The sequence below is a fragment of the Zingiber officinale genome, chromosome 3B (assembly GCF_018446385.1).
Source record: "Zingiber officinale cultivar Zhangliang chromosome 3B, Zo_v1.1, whole genome shotgun sequence".
In the NCBI taxonomy this organism is placed as follows: Eukaryota; Viridiplantae; Streptophyta; class Magnoliopsida; order Zingiberales; family Zingiberaceae; genus Zingiber; species Zingiber officinale.
The window spans coordinates 132797414-132815979 of NC_055991.1; the positions used below are offsets into that span (position 1 = coordinate 132797414).

Consider the following 18566-nt stretch of genomic DNA (forward strand, 5'->3'; position numbering starts at 1 on the left):
AAGAAAAACAAACATAAGATAAAAAAAAAAAGGAAAGAGAAGATACTACGAAAGAAAAGAGAAAGAAATGATAAAGAAAATAAAAAGGAAATTAATTAAATTTGTCATGAGGATAGAATAGGTGATTCATTATAAAAAGATGTGTCATTTGGTAAATGCTAAAGTAGTATCATTCTTTTAATAAATTTAAAAACCTAAGTATGTCTTTTGGGTAAATTACCGAATTTTGTTCATACGTATAGTATTTTTTTTTTTAATAAATAAATAAATAAATAAAATTTGGAGATAAAACAAGAATTAAATATCAATTTTAATTTTTTATGTTTTAAAATTTGAATACGCACAAGAACAAGCGATGGCGTGGCTTTTTGAAGTTTCAACTTTGAATGGAATAGGGGTATAAGCGGGACAGCAGTGTCGCCGTTACCTTCTTCTCCTCTTCTTTAAAATCGCAACGTTCCCTTCGAAGCTAAACACTGCGGAATCGATCCTCCCCAGAGAGGGCAAAGCAGAAAACTCCCTTCTTTTTCATCGTAATGACGGAGGAGGAGAGGAAGCCCCTGAGCCTCAACGAGCGCAATGCGCGTCTTCTCGATTCGCTCTCCCGCTCTCGCAACCCTAAACCTCGTTCAGGTGTGTAACCATCGAATTCGATCTTACCATCTTCTCCCCGTGACTGAAGTTTTTGGTATTGGTCTTCATCAGAGGTTAGGGTTCGCAAGGTCAAGATAGAGGGCCGCCGTCGTCTCTGCAAGCTCTCCTCCGCGGACGCGGAGAGCGACGATGAGAAACGGCTGGGATCGCCTCCAGAGGAGGAGGGCGAATGTGGCGGCGGCGAGAGCATTCGCGACATCCTCGACGATCTCACCGCACGGATGGATGATCTCAGTGTCGAGAAGCCACCTCCGAAGTCGAGGGCGGTTCCGGCGCGCCCGGAGATGAATTTGGAGTACGAGAGCGCCGCTTCCTCGTTGTCTTCTCCCACGGTTCATTCCAGTCCCGACGACAAGAGGGTGGAGATTAAGAAGGAAGGAGAGATAAAAGAGAAAACGGTGAGTGTGTTCTCTGTCGACGATGATGTGGTGGGAGACGAGGAAGAGGAGGATTGTGTAGTGTTAGGAAGTGACAAGAAGTACGAAAAATCAAAGGGCATAGAGATCCAGATTGAATCGGATGATGGCTGGGCTACTGAGGAAGCGACGAATATCAGCAGTCAGGAGGAAGATGAAGGTAGGGATGACTTCACCATGCTTGGCAATGGCAGCAGTAAATCCAGGAAATTCGTGCTTCCATACATGATTTTCAAGATGTTATACCCACATCAGCGGGATGGTTTGAAATGGTTGTGGGCACTTCATTGTGGTAACACAGGAGGCATTCTAGGGGATGATATGGGGCTTGGGAAGACTATGCAGGTAAATCACCCGATCTTCACTTATCTTTGCAAGACATTCACGGTATCTTATTTCCATCCCTGGATCAATTTGGTACAATTTTTTTTATAAGATAAAGTGTTTTTTCCTCGGAGATAATGCATTAAATCCTTTGTTGCCTTCATAGTTGGAAGTCTTTTTGCTCTATGCTGTTCTTAACTAGATTTACTCAGACTTGATTCATTCAGTAATTTTCATGTATAGGTGATGGCTATTAGTTAAGATGAATTCTTATTAATTTGTCTGACAAAATTGTTCCTTTAAAGATCTTAACTTTGAAAATGACTTAGTTCAAAAGGTTTATCCAGAATCAATTTTTTCCCACTACTTCCAATGATTTGAATGAGCAGAAACAAAGATTCTTTATTATGCAGAGTCATAGGTAAATTATTAGTCAATTTTTATTGCTAGAGATCAGATTATAACCAGGATTTATACAATTTGTATTTAAATTAAGTAAAAGATGCTCAATCTCAAATAAGGACTAACTGACTTCAGGTGCAATATATTACTTATGCATAAACCTTGAATTCTTAGGAACTTTTCCTAACCAAATTTTTTTCCCTAATGTCTTTAATGTTTTTAAGGCTTTAAGCCTGAGAGTATCTATCTGATCTTTGCTTGAATTTAAGGCAATTGAAAGCTAATTGTTCCTCTTCACCATAGGCCTGAAATAAGTCACTTTGTGACAGAAAATTCATATTCCGACATATCTATTGCGATAATGAACAATAACTCAATGTTCCAAAAGCCTAGAATTACCACTTTTTTTTCTTGCAACACTATCCTTATCTGAATAATATGTTTGTTCAAGCTGATTTCTATTTTCAATAACAACTATGATTTTATATAGAAATTGCATAATATTGTGATTTTTAATAAGACAAAGGCTTCAATGACTGATTTTATCCACCTTTTTTTGGGATAAAATGCACGAGAAATTTAGCATTGAGGCCATATATTATTTTACCTTCTTCAGCCTTTTGAAATGTTTAAATTGTGATATGGAACATTGTTCAGGTTTCTGCTTTCTTGGCTGGTCTATTTCAATCTCGCTTGATTAAGAGGGTGTTGGTTGTTGCTCCAAAGACACTTCTTGGTCACTGGATGAAGGAATTAGATGTTGTTGGTCTTAGTGAGAAAATTAAAGAGTGAGAAACTCTATATTGCTACTTATCTTTAGTCTCATTCGCAATGCTAAGACTTTTTCTTATTTATCATCCTTTTTTGGATGCAGCTATTCTGGACCTAATGCAAAGCTTCGCCAGTATGAACTTGAACATGTGCTTAAGGTGTTTACATTGCCTCTATTCCCTGAGAAATGATTTTTTATTGTTTTCTCTGTATGAACTTGTTAATATGTTTATATTTCCAACAGTTTATGTAGACGTATATTTTTTCTTGTAGCACAGATAAGTATTCATATAAGAATATCGGTACCTAGGTTGTACACAATTCTGTCATAAGATCACCCATTTGTATTTAATGACTGCTTTTTAGGAAGGTGGTGTTCTTCTGACAACATATGACATTGTTCGAAATAACTCAAAAGCTTTAAGAGCCGATTGGTTTGTTGATGGGGAGGGATGTGAGGAAGACAATTTATGGGATTACACTGTGCTTGATGAGGGACATATCATAAAGAATCCTAAGACACAAAGATCAAAAAGCATTTCTGATATACCATGTGCTCATCGTATTATAATAAGTGGCACCCCAATTCAAAACAATCTAAAGGTAATTATTTATGCTTTATTCCTTCCTTAGGTTCATTTTCTCTTGAAATCTTCTTCACAATTTTCTATTTGGAATGAAAGAATTATTAATAGTAAGATTTTTCTTTGATTAGGAATTGTGGGCTTTATTCAACTTTTGCTGCCCAGATCTATTGGGTGACAAGGATATGTAATCAATTTCTACTACTTACCAGTTTAATCTTGCACCATTTTGGGAATTTGGATCACTTTCTTGTTTTCCATTTATGTAGGTTCAAGCTAAAATATGAGAATCCTATCCTCCGTGGAAATGATAAATATGCCTCTGACAGGGACAAATATATAGGCTCAACTGTTGCTAAGGTATTTCTTTTAGTTGGAAATGACTATTATATTTATGTAATCTGTTTGAAACTTTGTTAATGATCGTTGAGAGAATTCAGTAATTAATTTACCAGCCAACTAATATGTGCATTATATTTTAATCTAATGAATTACTGCCAAATCTAATGTTATTATGTAATTTTTTTGTATAAATACAATACTCAAAGTAAATCATCTATGACCTAGCTTTATTGTGATTCTTGAGGACATGTTTTTCTTGTTTAGGATGTTGTGTGTGAATTATATAGTTAATCATTTTATAGGAACTAAGAGAACGAATAAAGCCATACTTCTTGCGTCGTTTGAAAAGTGAAGTATTTGTTGAAGATGATGAGGCTAAAAATCCTAAACTCTCGAAAAAGTGTGAGATGATTGTCTGGTTAAAATTAACTACTTGCCAGGTACTTCTCTTATTTTTCTCCATGCAATGCAAGTGTTATTGGAGTGCACTTAGCCTATTTCACTTTGAGGCAAATGAAATTGTTTTTATCAATGCAGAGACAACTTTATGAAGCTTTTTTGAAGAGTGAGCTAGTTCATGCTTCAATGGAGGGATCACCCTTGGCTGCTTTGACAGTAATATGGAGACTGTTGTTTGTTTATTCAATTGATTTATTATAGTTGGTTTAGCATGGCAAATTTGCATGTCCATTCTGGAAAAAGAAAATTCTTAGCTAGTTCACCTCTTGAAACTGAATTGTGACTAACCCCTTTTTGTAGAGGGTGAATTTGGCTCCCAATTTGACTGATAAAAACAGAGTTAGATTTGTTTATAGTCTTTCTCTAAGGTTATGTTTTCTTAGAAGAAAGAGATCAAAAAAGCAACACTGTTAAGTTAGGTATCCTACCTTGATCATATGTGAAACATAATCTACTTGGATATTTCCACAAAAGGAAACTATCATTCAATATATCAACTAGTAACTTGTCTGGATACTCACTTGTTAGTACTGGTCAAGGTTTGAATCTTTAGCCTCATATGGATTTTATTATTCGGTTTGACTAGTAATGTAAAGAGTGCTTAGTCATAGCAAATATAATGAGTAATAAAACCATTCAGTATCCAGTTGACCAAAGGTGTTTCAATGGTGAACCCTCTATGAACTGTCATATTTTAGTAATAAAACCATTTGGTATCCATGATTGTGTGCTTTCAAAAATTCCTTCCACTAGTGTTTACAGTTTTATTCAAGAGCACCAAGTTAGTAGACATGCACTTTAACAAATCTCTCTGAAGCTTTATGAGCTAAACAGAGAGAAACAATGTCACTTTTAGCAAATCTGGATGAATGGGCATCAAAGAAAGGCAATTTTCTAAAGTATGAAAATATCTATGTTTTTTGTTGTGGTTTGTTTCTTTGTGCATATTAATCAATTGAAATTAAGTTAATTAGGGGCTAGAATATGTATGAAAGAAACAAACATATATTTCTAAAGATTCATCTAACTATATTTTGTCAACTGTGGAACCAGATTCTGAAGAAGATTTGTGATCATCCATTAATTTTGACAAAGAGAGCTGCAGAAGGTGTCCTTGAAGGGATGGATTCAATGTTGAACCGTGAAGAACTGGGCATGGTTGAAACTATGGCAATGAACTTGGCAAATATGACTGGTCAAGATAGCTTGTTACAACTAGATCATAACATCTCATGCAAGATATCTTTCATAATGTCTTTACTGGTTAGAATATTGTCAATTTGCTTGTGTTCTGAATCATAGGGAATGCTATTGTAAAGTTATATATTTTTTTCTTATTTTTCAGGAAAATTTGATTGAAGAGGGACATATAGTACTCATCTTTTCTCAAACCCGTAAAATGCTGAATATAATTCAGGTTTTGTTTATTGAATAACCTCTTGCTCTCATATAATTTTTTATTTTTATTTATTTATTTATTTTCAGTCAGATGCCATTTTAAAATTGTGCAACTTGTATCTGGCTTTATTTAAAACTTGTTGAAAGTCAAATTTGTGGAGCCTTATTGATTAGATTTTCTGGACCATTAAGAACTTTGGTTTATGAATAAAATCCAATTTTATAGTGACTTGATATAGATTTTTAATACTATTTTTTGATGATGAGAGGTGCTTGGTTTAAACTTTTAATACATATCACATTTAAGATGCACACCTAGATTTTTATTGCACTTTTCTTTCTACCATGGCATACAATTTGATTACTTTACATTGAGTTGATTTTGATAGTTTTAGGTTTATGGTAGTTATAAGCTGTATTACCTTATTAGCTAAAAGGACATGTAAAGTAGAATTCTAGAATGAACAATGCAAAATCATCTTAATATATTGGTAAGTACAGATAAAAATAGCATATTTCAGTGCAGTGAGTACTAGATACTTTTATGGTTAATTCACAAGTTTGACTTATTTGGAGACTTTTTTTAAGTTTATAATATACCCAACAAAAATTTCTATTGAAAATACTCTAGTACAATTAGCCTGGTTTTAATTATCTAATGACAAAGCCAAGGATCATTGTAGTAATGTGGAAAAGAATTACTTAAAATTTGTGTGAATTCTAAAAATGTGTTTCCAGGATGCATCAAGACTTCAGAATAGTTTTAGTGTTCCTTATGTTAATTAGAAAAGCTTGGCAATTAGTGTTGATTTATAGTTTAATATTTTGGGCCATTATTAACCATTGAAACAAGATTGCTATATTATTGACACATTCAATGCTAAAATTGACCAACTGACTACTTTTATAAAAGCTTCAGGTGTTTTGAACAGAGATCAGTCTGTATTTTTATATTCTTAACAATTCTTGCAATGTGTAGACAAGCGGACCAAAAAATTAGACTGGAACTTAATATGTAGATTAGCTTAGTATAATTGAGTATATATTACTGTAATTAATTTTATTGTATCAGCCAATTAATCTCAACAATCAAGATTGTCTTGAAATTTTGGGATAGATGGTCAAGGTGATGCTAAAATTGATTGGCTGACAACTTATTCCAAAAGCTGAAACATTTTGGACAAATGGTCAATCGACTTACTTTAGCAATGAAGGATGTTTCTTTGTTCTTGTTTTTACCAACCGACTGCTTCTGCAAAAGCCAGAGTTTTTTTTTGGGGGTTGGAAAAGACAAACGTTATTATGGAAGAGAGCAAATTTTATCTTTGTATTTTTAATAATCTTGTCATTTATGGGCAGGCTTATATTTATATTTTTAATTATCTTGTCTTTTATGGCTAGGCTTATATTCATATTTTTAATAATCTTGTCATTCATAGGTTGGCTTATACTTAAATTTTTAATAATCTTGTCAATCATGGGTTGGCTTATACTTATATTTTTAATAATGTTGTCATTTATGAGCAGGCAGATAAAGGACACCCAACACCTAACATGTGGACTTTCTCAACTTAATTGAGTATATATTACTAATATTGGAAGTGATTTTTTTGGACTTCTTACTTTGAGGCCTTATCAAAAGGCTCATAACTTGTTCCAAAACCTTGTACTTTTCGACAGATGGTCCACTGATTTACCAATGAAGATCACATTTACTTAACGCTAATTTATTTTCATGATTTTGTTCTTCTTACTAGTGTGGTTTATGGCTCTTCTTGTTCAACTTTACAAATTGAGGCATTGGGCCTAAGATAACTAAAACACTTCAATTTAATGCGTGTGGCTTATGTAAATTCTGAAGAACAAAATCTTGCTAGACTGAAAATCCATAGTTCTTTGAAGAAACCCTAAAGACTTTGCCACCATCACTTAGCAACTTTTTTTGTATTCGGCTGTATGATATTGTGTTAATTAGATATGCAGCACTTTGCCACCATCACTTAACAACATTTTTGTATTCGGTTGTATGGATTTTGTGTTAATTAGATTTGCAGCCTGTCAAGTGATGCATCACCCAGATGGTTCAAATCCAAATTGGCCATGATAATTCATGGTCAGGTTTTGTAGTTCAGTGTCACATGGCATAATTTCTAATGTAATCAGAGTGAATGAGAATATTAAAGAATAGAAAATGTACAGATCTCCAAATCTAGCATGAATCCTTCCAAATAATTTTCTTTAGATCTTGTACTTTTTCATAGGGTTGACTAGTTGCTTTTATTCTACGCAGGAAGCTATTACCCGTGAGGGCTACGAGTTCTTAAGAATTGATGGCACAACAAAAATTACTGAGAGGGAGAAATTAGTCAAGGTTGATTAGTCTTGATATTTACATGTGCAATTCTTATTGGATTTGCCCCTGAAAATGAGTCTAGTAAATTCATTTTTTCAGGAATTTCAAGAAGGTCACGGAGCTCCAATATTTTTACTAACTTCGCAAGTTGGAGGCCTTGGTCTTACACTAACAAAAGCAGATCGTGTCATTGTAGTTGATCCAGCATGGAATCCAAGGTTACTGGAATAGTAATATATGGGACATTTTTCTTCTATATGTTAATAATCATATTTTTTATCAACTCATTTATTACTAAAATATTACATATGTTTAGTCTACATTTTTCCTTAATTATATTATTTGTAATGTATTAAACAAATTAGTATAGTTTCCTTTTTCAGTGGAACATAAATTCAATGTGCTACAAAAATATGTATGATAATGTGGTTACTACTGTTACAACTACTAGGAATGGGTCCAATGCTGAACAATCATATTAAGATAAACTCTCTTGTTGTATGGTATTTGTAGATGGTATTATGTTAATTGATGAGAGTTTAATTAGATTGAATTTAAAGCTTAATTGTGGAGAAAAATTTTAGAAACAAAGGTTTTAAGATATGTAAGATAAGTAGAATGAAAATTGAATATATAAGAAGTTAAAGTAGAAAGAAAAGATTTGATGGAATAATAAGATAGATGAACATGTAATATTGGTAGTATGAGTTATAGGTGTCTCAATTCTATTATTCATTAATATAACATAGATGAAAATACTTATAGAGATGTGTAGTGTTACAAGCATTTGAAAGCAATTAAGTGTACAACAATAATGAGAACCAAGTCTTATCCCACTAAGTGTGGTCGACTTTATGGATCCTCTTATGCTATTGGACTTAATCCCCTATTATATCATTATCTATATTTAAATAAATTATATCTTATTTTATCGTTGGCTAACTAACCAAGTCTTCTTTGATCTTCCTCATTTAATGTGTGTATTTGTTATAGTTTTATATCGCCTAATTGAAACATTTCTAAGCACATGTTCATACCAACTTAATTGCGTCTCTCGGAGTTTCTGCAACTCCGACTTTCTCTAATGTTCTATTTCATATTCTGTCCATCTTCGAATGCTCGCACATCCACTATAACAATTAAGTGTAGTTCTACTAATTAATGAAATGAGAGCAAATAGTTTGAGACGGTATGGACAAGTTTCAAAGATGGCCAACAAATTTATAGTTAAATCTATTAGAGTGAAAAGTATAAGGGATAGAGGGTGACACACATTGGTCAATATAATAGTTTTTTTTTACTAATTTGAATGTTACTAGTGATATTGCCTTGCATTGAGCTCAATGGATGGATAAGATTCTTGCAACCAACTACATATAGTTCTTGATCAAGTTTATATTTTTTCCCTTCTATATTGATATAATCTTGTTTCACCAATATGATATTGATTTGTTGTAGTGTACATTTTGGTTCTATTTATTATCTTGTTTCACTCTTTTTCTTCAGTTCTTTTCTCTCATTTTGTGTTAACCTGCCTTGGAAATAATCATCGGCAAAAGAAATCGTTTGAAAGATCTTTTAGGTTGAAGAAAATCTGTAATCTGGCAAGATAAAATGAGATATAAATGCAAATATAACAAATAAGATATAAAATTTCTAGGCCACAAATTATTTGTATAAAAAATAGTTTTGCCAATGGAAGATAATCCTTCCCTGTTTCTGATCTTAACGGGCTAAGAGAAAGCAACTTTTGTTTGAACTTGTTGGTTTGGCTTTATGAGGATACCTTGAGACATTTTAAGTTAAATTGCTATTTGTTCGCTTTTGCAGTACAGATAATCAAAGTGTGGACCGTGCATATAGAATAGGTCAAAAAAATGACGTCCTTGTCTATAGATTGATGACTTGTGGGACAATTGAAGAGAAGATATACAAAATGCAGGTTAGACCTTTGAATGTGAATATGAAATTGTTTTCGTTGATTTACTCTTTTATCTTCCATAACATACGATACTATTCCAAATGGTTGAGCAAACTGCATATTTTCTAATGCCTAATGCTCGTCAGTGTTATCTAACTTGTGGTAGTACCATCCATGACTGATTATGTTACATAAGTTGCTAAATCCTTCCAGGTCTTCAAGGGTGGCTTATTTAAAACTGCTACAGAGCACAAAGAACAGACTCGTTATTTCAGCCAAAAGGTACATCTAAAGTATTTTCTAAAATGTTCCTTTCGAGCAAAATTATGTGAATGATTTGATGCATGTTTAGATTTTACTTATACCTTTCAAAAAAAATATGCTGATAAATATTGCTTGGGAATTTAGGATATAAGCGAGCTTTTCAGTCTCCCAGAACAAGGATTTGATGTTTCACTTACTCAGCAACAACTACAAGAGGAGCATGGACGACAACAAAACATGTAATGTCATAATTGTTTCTTATTGCTTCACTATCTCAGCAGAATGGATTTTTGTAAACAACATTGTCCATAGTATCTTAAGCTAATCTTGGCCACTCGAGATGATTGAGGCACATGGCTTGTAGTTGTAGTATCATTAACCTATAATCCTTACATAAATATTCACTTCTGAAAATTTAGTTCCGAATGCGAGGAAGGAATATCAATTTGATTGTTGTCCTTTTTTAATGTTTTTCTTCAGGGAGGACTATTTGGTAAAGCATATCGACTTTCTACACACACTAGGTATTGCTGGTGTTAGCCATCATAGTTTGTTATTCTCTAAGACTGCTGTTGTGCCTCTTGTTCCTGGTACCAATGAAGCAGAAAGGTTGGTGTTCGCCTTACCTCCTGTATTGGTAGCTTGTGTTGAATGCATGATCCTTTTCTCCAGTTTAGGGATTACTATGCCTACTTCTTGGGCTATGCTTGTATGAACTCATCCTGTATTTTCTATGGTTCCCATCACCTCTTTTGACAACCGTAGGTTTGTGCTTTCCAAGGTGGATCATCATTTTTTATGTGAAATTAATTGCGTACTTGAATACTAGTGACATTCCTTGAGCCTTTCCAGTGATATGCTTGAGGTCAATGGATGGCCGGTCGGCCCTAGTTACTATGCTTGGAGTTGGCTTATTAACTATTTTTAGGATGAAATCACATTTTAAAATGCACATCTAAACGATATTCTTTTGTTCCACATTTGAAAAAAAAAAATGGAATCTTTGATTATGTGGTCTTTCATGGCATTTTTCTTCAATGCAATATGTATAATGGTTGGTGGCATGAAGTGCGAAAATTATGTGTATTTTTTTTTTTCCTTCCCTGACTATTGATATATAATCACTCTATCCTGTGCAGATTTGTTGGCAAGTTTGTATTAGATTTTCCTTTATCATTGGAAGAAATAGATATGCATAATTGCATTACATTGTTTTCTTTTGGAAGATATATACTCGCAAAGTTTGAGTGTACTCATTTAATTATCTTTTGCAGTAAAATGAAGAATAGGATCATAAGAAACTCACAATTCGGCTCTTCAAATGGGTATGCATCTGAAGTACTAGGCCATTTCTTAATCCCGGATATACAAACACTGAACTTCTCTTCGTTACAGGGCTGAGTATGCCTTCAACCCCAAAGATGACAAATTCATTTCTCGTGCATATGCTCCAAAATTCCAAGCAAGTACTTCAGAAGACAGCCCGGAAGTGATACAGTTGAAGATTCAACGCCTCTCGCAAACCCTAGGAAATAAAGTAAAAATGTCGACTTGCAACCCCTTGTAGGGTCTTCTCTCTATGTCAGGCTGATTTATTTGGTATATTGGGATTGTAGGCACTGGTGGCAAGACTACCAGATAGCGGAGAAAAGATACAGAAACAGATTTCTCAACTCCAGTCACAGCTTCATGATCTTTCATCATCAGTATCATCCGAGAGGGAGGAACCAGAAGTTGTTAGCATAGATGATCTCACGGATGATTTGAAAAGAGTTTCTGTATGAATGCAAGCATACAGATGCGCAGATTGGGTGAAGTGATATGATTTGCTCATCACTTATCTCAAAGAGGATTTGAAAAGAGTTTCTGCTGTAACGCAAGCATTGAGATTTTTTGGGTGGAGACTGTGAAGTGATGTGCTCATCACTTTGGTGCTCTGGTTTTGTTAGGTTATTTTGGAAGGCGAATGATATAACTTGTGGACTGTTTGCTTTCAAGCGTATGCCTCTTAAACGGGCAGGAAGTGAGATGCGTATTATTGATTTAGATATTTTTGCCTTCAATTAAGCGATATTGTGGTTCTATGCACAACGAAAATTCTCTTGATTGTACCTTTGGAAGTTCTCCAAAGTGTTACAATAATCAAACACTGTCGAATAACATTAATGTCTCTTCTTCATTCAAATATATTCATTACATTTCTCCTTAATTATCCATAATCTGTTTTAATTTTTAAAATACTGTAAAGTACATGAAAACACGTATGAATTGATACTATACCAACCTATCTATGGTACTTCAAAGAATGGTGCTGGCTATAATGTTTACTAAGCTGACATACCCATCCTTAAATAATAAATCTATATATGCACTCACGGTCCGATTCCACAAGACCGGAGTCGACTCGGTCTCTCTCTGCGGCGGCATCATCGGCCGTCCGATTCGGCAACTGTCCCGAAACCAACGGTTCACGATGCAACTCGGTGAGTGGACTCAGTTCGTAGCTCGTCTGCCGCATCTTCAAAAGGGCTTGCCCAAGTAGACGAGGATGTCCTGGAAGGGATCGCTCGTCCCGGTCGAGGGAAATAGACCCGGTTCGACCTGGTTGAAGAGCGAGTTGGGGGCGGTCGAGAAGCCGAGCGCCCGGTCCCAGTCGCTGGGCCGCCACCGTGGCTGGCTCTGCACCTCCCGCTCGCACGCCAGCTTCTCCGGCGACAGCACGTGCTCCGAGCAGCTGGAGTCGGCATGGAGCCTCGGCATAGAGTCGGCCGACGGCGCGAAGCTGTACACCAGCTCTGCCGCCGGCACGTGCTGCCTGACCGCCGGAGCCGGCGGCACCATGAGGACGGGCTTCTGGTCCTCCGGGCTAAACGCTGGACCCGGACGGACGATCTGCGGACCTGCCGGCTTCGACGTCTTCTGGTCCGATGCGGCGCTACTGCCCTTCTTGTTGTAGATTCGGCACAATACCCAATCGTCCAACTGCAAATGGAAAACTTAATTATTTCCTTTCGTATCATAATTAAGACACAAAATTACAGTAACGAATCCGTAATTTATGTACCCTAAGGGAGTTCTTCTTTCGGGCGCTCCGGTCGACGTCGGCGAGCCGGTACTCGTGCATGATCCAGTTGGTTTTATCGCCCTTGGGCGCCTTGCCGGTGTAGAACACGAGCGCCTTCTTGATGGCCACCGGCTTCGGCGATCCCACCGGCTTATCCGCACCGGTCGCCTTCCAGTAACCAGACGCCGCCGCCCTGTTCGGCCTCGATCCGTTCGGGTATTTCCGGTCTCTTGGCGAGAAAAAATACCACTCTTTTTCCCCGTACAACGCCATCTCTGCAATATCCTCCCAGTTCGATTCGATCAGCACAATCAAAACAATAACAAATCGGTCCGTTAAAATTAATTAATTATATATGTACCGGGAAGTTGCCATGGGTTAAATTTGTAAAGGTCGAGCTCGGTGATGATGGGGACTGCGATCGGCCGGCCGGCGCACTTCTGGCAGAGGTAGTGCACGACGAGCTCCTCGTCGGTGGGGTGGAAACGGAACCCGGGGGGCAACTGCAGATCCCCGCCGCTCATCTTCACTCTGCTGGAAATCACGACCGCACGCGCTCCTCCCTTATCCCCTCTCACTGTGCAGATGAGAGAAGCTTTAAAACTTAGGAAAGCAAGAGGCGACCGGCATAAATAGACGGCGGGGGCGCGAATAAAGCCACATGGTGGTGGACCATCCGCAGCTTCGAGAAGGGTGGGCGGGCGGCCGGACACGTGGTCAGTATCTACCGGCCGACAAAGCATTTCGCGCGGATTGCGGCGGGAGGATTCTGTCACTGCTTACGTCACTCTTTTTGTCGCGGTGCGGTCCTCGTCTGTCCCGCTGGTCGCTCGACACGTAGCGTGTTCCGGACGTGGCTCGGGTGAGAAAGCAGTGGCTCCGGACGCGGTTGGATAAGGACGACGACGGAGGAGGAGGAGCAGGCGTGGCAGCACACAAATGGCCGAGAGAATAATATTCTAAAATAAAAAATAAAAAAAATGATCTAATTTATTAAATACATAGAAAAAAAAGTAAACAAATAGCTGATAAAGGTTGAACACGTGCACTGATTTGTCATCGACACCTGACTTTCTATGCGAGCATGCATGGCTTCGAGAGTTGCGTTGTCTTGGTTGGCGCAGTAGTTTTGAAACGTGTCCAATACTCTTTAATTACGCGGGCGCCGTTCACACGTGGACAGGTGTAAGGCCGCAGATAAAAAGAATGCGGAAGAAGTAATCCAAACGAAAGGAAGCGTTTGTTTGTTCTTATCTCTGCTAAATACTAATTATTGGAATATTCCAGTCGCGAGATTCCTTTAGTTGCCAAGAAGTTAGTTAGTTCTCGGAAAGAGTTCATTAAATCGAAATCTCTAGTCGGCTAGTCGGCTAAATGACCCCACCGGACAAGTCATCACGATATCGACTTGCCATCTGTAACAACGAGAAAAGTATTTCAATGAGCTGTCACTAGAAACTAATAAATAAATGTTTTTTTTTAAAAAAATCATTATTTCAATCGACACATTATTTAATATACTTTTAACAAAATTTAATAATCCTTTGACCAAAATGAGATGTTCTTGTTATTGATTGATACATGTCTAATTCATTCAATGGAGGGACACCACTTCACATGCATGTTTTAGACCTTTTGAGAAGATATTTGTTAGGTATTAACTCAATGGAGTCCATCCGTGTTCCTATTTACGAAGAGGACAAAGAAAGATGGGGGGAATTAAAAGCAAGTTGAGTCCGTGATTTTGGTCCCAAAATTGTGACCCCTGTTCAATTACTGAGATTCCAAACTGGTTTGTGTAGCGATCAACAAAGCATATCTTTTTTCTCTTTAGCATGTTGATGAGTTGATTAAAGTTTGGTGCTTCCCAAATATCTTTACTTTCTTATTTTAGGGATTATTTCAACTCGTTTAGTACCCATCTAGACAGCTAAATTATCCCACTAATATTGAAAATATTTTATTTTGATTATAAATATTTTCTTATTAAGTGGTACATATTATCTTAATAAAGAGGTCTAAGATTCAAATGCATATAATTAATTAAAATTTTATCTTATATGATCTTTTAATATAGTATGATTATTTCATCATGATTTATCATAATATTAAGGATGGACTCAATGATGATAATGAATCTCTATAAATAATGATCTTTAGGATAATTAAATATACACATCTTTCAAGAATAACAACATAACTATAGAAGAGATTTGGAGTACTTAGAATGCTCTAAAGCATTAAGAATCAAACGTGGTGATAAGCGTTCTTCAAATATCAATGGCTGGAGATAACAATTGATTTATTTTTCCACATTTAGTTATCATATTTATTTAGAAACAAGCACGATCTATTATTTCTAACAGTTGGTATTAGAGTCCGGATTGTCAAAAGAATTAACCGTCAACTGTGCATAAAATCTATGGTCCAATCGAGCCATGTGGATAGAATATTGACCTCTAATTAAGGAAGTGGTGACTCTCATGTCTAAATCAAGACAACTAGATACCAAGCAAAGAAGTCCTAGTTGTGGCTAGGCAAGGAAGTCCTAGTAGGTTGGTTGGACCGATAGGTAAGAAAGTCCTGATAGGTCGAGGATCAGATGACATCAAGCGGATAGACTTGAAGGGGTGGTCCTTCGTTTGAAGGAGGATTATTAGGTTGTAATGGTTATAAGCAAAGTTCCACATTGAAAACACATAGAAATGATCATAGACTTATATCTTCATTAGTATGAGATCTTTTCGGTAGAGCTCAAAAATAAAATAATGAGGGTTCAACCCTAAAATAGACAATATTATACTATTATAAATATATCTTAATTCTTTTGATCCTAACTGCTGGTATCATAATAACTTTTACTTTCGTCTTCGTATAATTATCAATAAGTAATTTTTTTAATGAAAATTTCTAATTTCAATTTTTAAAAAAAAAAAAATCAAAATTTAGAATTTAGAAAATTTGAATGTACAAATTTAGATTAAAAAAAATTCTAATTTAAAATTTTAAAAAATTTACGAAATTCTGATTAATATTATATATATATATATATATATATATATATAATTTAAAATTTAGAAATATTATTATTCCAAAATTATGAATATTATTTTTTTGGAATAAATTTACATGTAATATATCAATGATTATGAATGATTTGCATCTATAAAATTAAAAATTAAAAAATATCCTTCTAAAATTTTGAATATTGATTTTCTTAGCATAAATTTACATGTGATATATTTTCTTGTTACACATAATTTGATGTTACATTTGAAAATTTTACATACAAATTAAGTAGAAAATTTTAGCTAATGCAGATTCATTATTTGAATAATAAAATTTAAATAGTAATTATAAGGTGACATAAGAAGACATGATCCAAGATAGTTATTCATAAATTAGTCTTGTTGATGCTCTCGCCTTAAGCTAATGCCTGAGTCACTAGTCAACTTGGTAATGTTGCTAGTCAACTTGGTAATGTTGCTTTGTCTAAGGAGGCTTATTTTTAAAGATGTCTTACCTTACCAATCTTTCCTGGGAGCACTCTTGAAAAGTGTTGATTGTGTTACTAAATAATTAATATATAAAGATTAAAAAAAGAGTCAACGATATAATTTTAAATAATTGAGGTTTAGCCACAACATCCTAAATTATTTAAAATTATACATTATATGGATTAGGATCATATAATGGACTTAAATTTTAATTAATTATATAAACATAACAAATTTTACCCCACAAGAATCTATGTTATATTTATATGATTAACTAGAATGAAATGTTAAATTATATTTTCTTGATTTACCCACAAGAGTCAAAGAAAAATATAATTAGATAGTTTCATTATAAAGTTATAGTAAAATCTAATTGAATTAAAACTTTAGCCCACACGTAATTTTTATGTCATTAACTTTTTTTTCTCTAAACACGATTTACATTGATAAATATGACATTTTTCTTAATTTTTTAATAGGCATTATTTAATTTATGCAGCACAATCTTCAAATTTCTCTAATATACATTGTGATATCTCCAAACTTAAGGGTGATAACTATAAAGTCTGGAAGGAAAGAGTTCTCCTTCATTTGGGATGGTTGGACATTGACTATGATGCGGCGATAAGGAGAAGCCTACCTGGCATGAGTCAATTGTCACAGTGTAGATCAAAGTCAAGGTGGTCAACACCTAACCTTAAGCAAGGCTTTGCCGCACCTGAGCGGGAAGTGGTTATATCAGCCGATCGGAGGAATCACGGTCCGATCAGCCATTTGAGTATACCAGTGTCGGGTCAGCCTGACCGACAGGAGAGTCAGCCGAGCGAGCCAAGAACTTGAACTGTGTAGGTCACCCGCCCGGCTCGAGGTATGGCATTGGCATTTGTACACATAATAACCGATAAAACAGATCATTATAAGAGGAAGAGAAGACAAAAGAAAACACTCCATCTATCATTGAATAAGGAGAAGCCAAGATAAAGACACATTCTTCCTACAGTTAATCTCATTAAACAAGGACATATGAAGGGTCGTCAAGACAGGTATAAAAGAGTACGATAGGTATAAAAAAAGGGAAAGAGTAATCTTTCCGTTATCTTGATTTCCTCTTCCACTATTTCTTTTTCTTTTTCTGACTTGAGCGTCGGAGGGCCAACGCCAGGGATCCCTTCCCTGGTTTGGTTTTATTTTGCAGAGAGGAGCGAGGTCTTCATCTAGTCAATGGAACTACCACCTCCCCAGCTTTTCAACTTCATGCCTTCTGATAGGATCATTTTGGCGCTGACTGTGGGAATGTAACCTGCATCCGAACAAGAAGATGGAAGACGCTGGATGACCCACGACAGTGACACTGACGCAAGAGGATCTCGACGCACTAATACAGGCTCGAGTGACGAAGATATTGAAGCAACAACAAAAACAGGCGCTAGCCAATCGACAAACACAGGAGCCTGCAACTTCCGCGGCAAGCTGCCAGGTTGAGCGAGGAGACCAAGCGGAACAACTTTCCATTTAGGACCTGAACAAGAGGTCGATCGACACCTATGAGGAAGCACCTCATGCGTCGGTCCCCTTACGCCAAGTGTTGTTATGGATCCCAGTAGAAGAGAGGGGCTGAGCGGATAGAGACCGGGAATCTTCCTCGGATGAGGCACCCGCTCAAGATACAAGGAAAAGAAAGGCATCCAAAGTGGATAATTTACCCGAGCAGGTCAATCAATAGTTTTCAGAGGGAATTCTAAATGACCCCCTACCGTAACATTACACCCCACCGATGATCGGGGAATATGATGGAGCGACCAACCCTGATGACTATTTGGCCAAGTTTGATAACGTGTCCACGCTGCACCAATACACGAACGAGGTAAAATACCGAGTCTTCCTTACCATGTTATCTAGATCGGCACAACGCTAGTTCAAATGTTTATTGAGTGACTCGATTCATGGCTTCAAAGACTTCCGAGCGGTCTTCCTGCATGACTTTGCTAGCAGTCGCTACCATCAGAAAACGAGCGTGAATCTACTCTCACTGAAGTAAGGGCCCTGAGAGGCCTTAAGGGCATATATCCAACGCTTCAATCAGGTGGCGATGGACATCCTAATGATCTCCTCGGATG

At 36.2% G+C, this 18566-nt stretch overlaps 2 protein-coding genes across 2 annotated transcripts; one reads left to right on the forward strand and one right to left on the reverse strand.

Annotated features, from left to right (window-relative positions):
- Positions 1-400: 400 nt before the first annotated feature.
- LOC121967853 (SNF2 domain-containing protein ENL1-like) lies at positions 401-11934 on the forward strand. The gene is made up of 20 exons (XM_042518343.1): positions 401-633; positions 706-1415; positions 2454-2584; positions 2671-2725; positions 2934-3170; positions 3283-3338; positions 3421-3511; positions 3796-3933; positions 4031-4108; positions 5006-5215; positions 5298-5369; positions 7641-7721; positions 7803-7921; positions 9534-9645; positions 9838-9906; positions 10033-10127; positions 10369-10497; positions 11163-11213; positions 11284-11425; positions 11505-11934. Exons 1-20 carry the CDS (start codon positions 537-539, stop codon positions 11670-11672), a joined length of 2841 nt encoding a protein of 946 aa, XP_042374277.1. The 5' UTR covers positions 401-536; the 3' UTR covers positions 11673-11934.
- A 111-nt stretch (positions 11935-12045) lies between these two features.
- Positions 12046-13732, reverse strand: LOC121967854 (NAC domain-containing protein 48-like). The gene is made up of 3 exons (XM_042518345.1): positions 13314-13732; positions 12953-13227; positions 12046-12870 (listed from the first exon to the last, which is right to left on the reverse strand). Exons 1-3 carry the CDS (start codon positions 13693-13695, stop codon positions 12409-12411), a joined length of 1119 nt encoding a protein of 372 aa, XP_042374279.1. The 5' UTR covers positions 13696-13732; the 3' UTR covers positions 12046-12408.
- Positions 13733-18566: the final 4834 nt, after the last annotated feature.

Bases quoted from the DNA above. Each gene is read 5' to 3' on its own strand.
- LOC121967853 (XM_042518343.1), top strand. From the start codon at position 537: ATGACGGAGGAGGAGAGGAAGCCCCTGAGCCTCAACGAGCGCAATGCG. The intron at 11,214-11,283 runs GTATGCATCTGA...TCTTCGTTACAG, and splicing joins CAATTCGGCTCTTCAAATGG to GGCTGAGTATGCCTTCAACC. The intron at 11,426-11,504 runs GTAAAAATGTCG...TTGGGATTGTAG, and splicing joins CGCAAACCCTAGGAAATAAA to GCACTGGTGGCAAGACTACC.
- LOC121967854 (XM_042518345.1), bottom strand. From the start codon at position 13,695: ATGCTTTGTCGGCCGGTAGATACTGACCACGTGTCCGGCCGCCCGCCC. The intron at 13,228-13,313 runs GTACATATATAA...AGGATATTGCAG, and splicing joins TAACCCATGGCAACTTCCCG to AGATGGCGTTGTACGGGGAA. The intron at 12,871-12,952 runs GTACATAAATTA...TTCCATTTGCAG, and splicing joins GAAAGAAGAACTCCCTTAGG to TTGGACGATTGGGTATTGTG.